Here is a 6,591-nt window from a genome sequence, read left to right on the forward strand (position 1 = left end):
GAGCCCTAGGACCATGCCTCAGGACTACCTGGCTTGATGACTCCTTGCTGTCCCCAGTTCACCTGGCCGTGCTGCTGCTCCAGTTCCAACTGTTCTGCCTGCAGCTATGGAACCCTGACCTGTTCACCAGATGTTCTACCTGTCCCAGACCTGCTGTCCCAGACCTGCTGGAACCCTGACCTATTCACCGGACGTGCTACCTGTCCCAGACCTGCTGTTTTCAACTCTCTAGAGACAGCAGGAGCGGTAGAGATACTCTCAAAGATCGGCTATGAAAAGCCAACTGACACTTACTCTTGTGTTACTGACTTGTTGCACCCTCGACAACTACTATGATTATTATTATTTGACCATGCTGGTCATTTATGAACATTTGAACATCTAGGCCATGTGCTGTTATAATCTCCACCCGGCACAGCCAGAAGAGGACTGGCCACCCCTCATAGCCTGGTTCCTCTCTAGGTTTCTTCCTAGGTTTTGGCCTTTCTAGGGACTTTTTCCTAGCCACCGTGCTTCTACACCTGCATTGCTTGCGGTTTGGGGTTTTAGGCTGGGTTTCTGTACAGCACTTTGACATATCAGCTGATGTAAGAAGGGCTATATAAATAAATTTGATTTGAAGTACCCAAATCTTCCACTGGGTTTTCCCCGTTCGAACTCCAATACGGCAGGAGGCCACGAGAACTACTGGACCTCGCAAAGGAGGTGTGGGAAGCCCAACCGACCCCATTACGCAGCGAGGTAGAGCACGTGGAGACGATGAGGGAGCGGATGACAGCAATACGGCCCGTCATGAGGGAACATATGGAGAAGGCCCAACGTGCCCAAGCCCAGGGCTGGTCTTAATCCCCACGGCCAAAAGTAAGTTCCTGGCAACATGGCACGGACCATACGAGGTGGTCGAGAAGATGGGACCTGTCAATTACCTCGTACGGCGACCGGGGAGAAAGAAACCTCAATAGATTTACCACTTAAAACCTGTTAAAGAAGTGGCACGAGAGAACAGCCTTGGCCGTGTTATGGTCGGGACCCAGGACACCAACGGGACCAGTGGTGGTCCCGAGCAATGAGGACCTCGACCCGGCCCAGAAGCAAGAGCTCAGGGAGCTTGTCGATCGGAACACGGCGGTGTCTCCGAGAAGCCGGGCCGCACGACCCTCATTGAACACCACATCCGTACCCGGCCCGGCGAAAGGTAAGAAAGAGGCCATATCGGATTCCGGAGGCCCGAAGAAAGGCCGTGAAGCAGGAAGTGGAGGCTATGCTGAGGATGGGGGTCGTTGAAGAGTCCCACAGTGCACCCCCATCCTCAGCATAGCCCCATCGTGTTGGTGCCCAAACCGTACGGTAGCCTCCGCTTCTGTAACGATTTCCGGGGGTTGAACGACATCAGCTTGTTCGACGCATATCGCATGCTGAAGGTGGACGACCTCATCGACTGATTGGGAAAGGTCCGGTAGATCAGCACTCTTGACCTGACCAAAGGTTATTGGCAGGTACCGTTGGCAGCCTCCTCCCGAGAGAAGACGGCATTCTCGACACCAGATGGGTTGTATCAGTACAGGGTGCTCCCGTTCGGTCTCCACGGAGCCCCGCCCACATTCCAACGGCTGATGAACAAAGTACATCGACCCCACCAGCAGTACGCAGCGGCCTATTTGAATGACATCATCATCCACAGCCAAAGTTGGGAAGAGCACTTGATGCGCCTCCAGGCGGTGCTGGATGCGCTCAGACAAGCCGGGTTGACTGCGAACCCTAATTAGTGCAAACTAGGTTTTGAGGAGGTGGAGTACCTGGGGTATTTGATCGGACAGGGGAACGTCAAGCCCCAGGAGAGGAAGGTTCATGCGGTGCATGACTGGCCCGTTCCACGCACAAGACACAGGTCAAGTCCTTCCTGGGACTGGCAGGATACTATAGCCGATTTATCCCCAACTTTGTGGCTATAGCTTCCCCCCTCACCGATCTAACCAGGGCCCGCCTCCCGAAAACAGTGAAATGGGCGAACGAGACAGAAGCGGCGTTCAGCCGTCTGAAGGAAGCGCTGTGCTCCCATCCGATCCTGGCGTACAGCAGGTCAGCCACCTGGGGGAGACTCGTCGAGGCCTGGTGACAGACGGAGTATACATCACGAGGCGATGGCTCCATTGGCTGGACATGCCAGGTCTCGACGGGCTCTCCACCCAGGACTAATTGGGGCTGATTGGAGAGTTGGTGTGTAATCAAGAGCTGATTGCTCACCAGATGTACAAGCCCCATAAAGCTGCCAGAAGGGCAGCACACAGGGGAGGACTGGGGGAAGTGAGGTGACTTCCGTGTAGTTGGAGATGGTTACCGGAGCTAAGATGAGAGACTTGAGTTTGTGTGCCCGACAGGATACAGCAAGACCCAGAGCCCAGAAGACAGTATCCCGGAGAGGGTCTCATAGGGGAGACCTATCCTTTTCTTTTAGATTTATTATTTAATAAACACCCTTGAAACCGAGCTAATCATACTCTGTCCGTGTCTGATCTGTGTAAACGTCTTGACCAAACCCCCTGGTCTGCCACAATACATACAGTTGAAGTCGGCAGTTTACATACACTTAAGTTGGAGTCATTAAAAGTTGTTTTTCAACCACTCCACAAATTTCTTGTTAACAAACTATAGTTTTGGCAAGTCAGTTAGGACATCGACTTTGTGCATGACACAAGTCATTTTTCCAACAATTGTTTACAGACAGATTATTTCAAGTATAATTTATTGTATCACAACTCAAGTGGGTCAGAAGTTTACATACACTAAGTTGACCGTGCCTTTAAACAGCTTGGAAAATTCCAGAAAATGATGTCATGACATTAGAAGCTTCTGATAGGCTAACTGACATCATTTGAGTCAATTGGAGGTGTACATGTGGATGTATTTCAAGGCCTACCTTCAAACTCAGTGCCTCTATGCTTGACATCATGGGAAAATCAGAAGAAGCCAAGACCTAAAAAAAAAATTGTAGACCTCCACAAGTCTGGTTCATCCTTGGGAGCAATTTCCAAAGACCTGAAGGTACCACGTTCGTCTGTACAAACAATAGTACGCAAGTATAAACACCATGGGATCAGCCATCATACTGCTCAGGAAGGAGACGCGTTCTGTCTCCTAGAGATGAACGTACTGTAGTGTGAATAGTGCAAATCAATCCCAGAACAACAGCAAAGGACCTTGTGAAGATGCTGGAGGAAACAGGTACAAAAGTATCTATATCCATAGTAAAACGAGACCTATGTCGACATAACCTGAAAGGCCGCTCAGCAAGAAAGAAGTCACTGCTCCAAAACCTCCATAAGAAAGCCAGACTACGGTTTGCAACTGCACATGGGGACAAAGATCGTACTTTTTGGAGAAATGTCCTCTGATCTGATGAAACAAAAATAGAACTGTTTGGCTATAATGACCATCGTTATGTTTGAAGGAAAAATAGGGATGCTTATAAGCCGAAGAACACCATCTCAATCGTGAAGCACGGGGGTGGCAGCATCATGTTGTGGGGTGCTTTGCAGCAAGATGGACCGATGCACTTCACAAAATAGATGGCATCATGAGGTATTAAAATGATGTGGATATATTGAACCAACATCTCAAGACATCAGTCAGGAAGTTAAAGCTTGGTCGCAAATGGGTCTTCCAAATGGACAATGACCCCAAGCATATTTCCAAAGTTGTGGCAAAATGGCTTAAGGACAACAAAGTCAATGTCTTGGAGTGGCCATCACAAAGACCTGACCTCAATCCCATAGAAAATTTGTGGGCAGAACTGAAAAAGCATGTGCGAGCAAGGAGGCCTACAAACCTGACTCAGCTCTATCAGGAGGAATGGGACAAAATTCACCCAATTTATTGTGGGAAGCTTTTGGAAGGCTACCCGAAACGTGTGACCCAAGTTAAACAATTTAAAGGCAATGCTACCAAATACTAATTGAGTGTATGTAAACTTCTGACCCACTGAGAATGTGATGAAAGAAATAAAAGCTGAAATAAATCATTCTCCCTACTATTATTCTGACATTTCTCATTCTTAAAACAAAGTGATGATCCTAACTGACCAAAGACAGGCAATTTTTACTAGGATTAAATATCAGGAATTGTGAAAAACGAAGTTTAAATGGATTTGGCAAAGGTGTATGTAAACTTCCGACTTCAACTGCACACACACACACACACACACTCTTAAAATGTAAAGGAAATTCCTGATAATGCCCTAAATGGAACATTGCCTTTAAATGTCAATTGGGCTGCAATGCTGAACTTCAGCAATACGGATTGAATCCAGCCCTTAAATCAAATTATTGTATCAATTTAAGCAAAAATAGTAAAATGTGTGATGAACTAACTGATTGGATGGTCTTGTGGTCAATGAAAGAGCCTATCATATCCTCTTGAAGGGAGTGGTTACAACTATGACATCATCAAATATTGAGCTCTGCCACAGATTTGTTTATGTAGAGTTCTATGTAGTAATGTCTGATTGGTCAACATTATATTGTGATCATCATTATGGTAATAGACTATAGGTACAAAAGCACCACAGAGTCAAGATCACATTTGTATCACATTGTGACCGGAGAAAAAGGATTCACATGTGATACATCACCATCTGCATGGCTGAGGAGAGATAAGCTATGCTGGACTGAACATAACATTTTACTTAACCATCTTTTGAAATGGCAAAACACTTGTGGTATTTGTGAAAATATTTCCAATGAATAAGCAACAGTAAAGTACATTTTAATACATTTTATTAAATGACAAAAATACAGCATTTGAATTTGTTTAATTAAATCTTCCACCATAATTTCTGTAATTGATGTTTTCATCTATAGTAATAATGTGACAATAATGTATCTTTTATATTTCAGATAAGATTCTTTCAACCACGACAATGGAACCAGGAACCAGTCTCAGCAAGGCTGATATTGTTGAGAATATACTTCTATGTTTTGAATCAGTGAATGGGTCTTGCAAAATGTCAATCTTCCCTCCAACAATACGAGTATTACTTTATCTCTTACTTGGCTCAATGTCTGTTCTCACAGTGTGTGGCAACCTTCTTGTAATCATCCCCATCATTCACTTCAAACAGCTCCACACACCAACCAACTACCTCATCCTCTCTCTGGCTGTGTCAGACCTCCTCTTGGGGGTTTTAGTGATGCTTCCCAGAATGGTATATTCACTGGAAAGCTGCTGGTATTTTGGAGATTTACTCTGTAAAATATACACCAGCACTGATATCATGTTGAGCAATATATCCATTCTTAATTTGTGTTTCATTTCTTTTGACCGGTATTATGCAGTGTGTCGCCCTCTCCTTTATAGAACTAAAATAACTGTTCACTTTGTTCTGATTATGATGCTGGTAATTTGGACTGGTTCTGCTATAGTAGTGTTTGGTATAGTATTTCTGGAGCTCAGTACTTTGGGCATGGAGGATTTTTACTATAAAAATGTTGCCTGTGAGGGACAATGTATTTTGTTTCAAAACAAAGCATCGAGTACTGTGTCTTTGGTGCTCTCATTCTACATCCCAGGAGTAGGGATGCTTAGCATCTACCTAAAGATTTTCCTAATAGCACAGAGACAGGCACGCTCAATTCAGCGTACAACCAATCAGAACTCTGTAGGCAAATCACAGATGAAGGCCACCAAAACACTTGCTATCATTATGGGGGTATTTCTATCATTCTGGACACCCTTTTTTATCATCAACAGCATTGATCCTTTTATTAGTTACTCTACCCCACCCGTTTTGTTTGAAACACTTATATGGATTGGCTATTTGAATTCAACTATTAATCCCATGGTGTATGCTTTCTTTTACAGTTGGTTCAGGAGAGCGTTTAGAATTATAATTTCTGGTAAAATATTTCAACCTGACTCTTCAGAAATACAATTGTTTTCAGAATAAATTGAAACAGTGACTCATGTTTTGTTGTTTTGGCTCTGTACTCCAGCACTTTGGATTTGAAATGATACAATGACTATAAGGTTAAAGTGCAGACTGAAATATTTAATTTGAGGGTAGTTTGATCCATATCAGGTGAATTGTTTAGAAATTACACCACGTTTTGTACATAGTCCCCCCATTTTAGGGGACCAAAAGTATTGGGACGAAGTCACTTATGTGTGTATTAAAGTAGTAAAAAGTTAGGTTTTTGGTCCCATATTCATTGCACGCAACAATGACTACATACAGCTTGGGCCTCTACAAATTCTGTCAATAGAAATGGAGGATAAATATTGTGTAATTTTGGAGTCACTTTTACTGTAAATAGGAATAGAACACTTCTATATTCATGTGGATACTACCATGATTATGGATAATCCTGAATGAATCGTGAATTATGAGTGAGAAATTTACAGACGCACAAGTATCATACCCCCAAGACATGCTACCCTCCCCTGTTATTGTAATGGTGAGTGGTTAGCATGTCTTGTGTGTATGATATTTGTGTGTCTGTAACTTTCTCACTCATCATTATTCACAATTCATTCAGGATTATCCATAACATTGGTAGCATCCAAATTAATGTAGAAGTGTTAAAAAAACATATTCTA

At 43.9% G+C, this 6,591-nt stretch overlaps 1 protein-coding gene across 1 annotated transcript; it reads left to right on the forward strand.

The window, feature by feature from the left end:
• Nucleotides 1–4,777: 4,777 nt before the first annotated feature.
• On the forward strand, nucleotides 4,778–5,973 carry LOC115193910 (trace amine-associated receptor 1-like). The gene has a single exon (XM_029753058.1). The coding sequence runs from the start codon at nucleotides 4,916–4,918 to the stop codon at nucleotides 5,939–5,941; it is 1,026 nt and encodes a 341-aa protein (XP_029608918.1). The 5' UTR covers nucleotides 4,778–4,915; the 3' UTR covers nucleotides 5,942–5,973.
• The last annotated feature ends 618 nt before the right edge of the window (nucleotides 5,974–6,591 follow it).

Source organism: Salmo trutta, chromosome 1, assembly GCF_901001165.1.
Source record: "Salmo trutta chromosome 1, fSalTru1.1, whole genome shotgun sequence".
Lineage (NCBI taxonomy): Eukaryota > Metazoa > Chordata > Actinopteri > Salmoniformes > Salmonidae > Salmo > Salmo trutta.

Bases quoted from the DNA above. Each gene is read 5' to 3' on its own strand.
- LOC115193910 (XM_029753058.1), top strand. From the start codon at position 4,916: ATGGAACCAGGAACCAGTCTCAGCAAGGCTGATATTGTTGAGAATATA.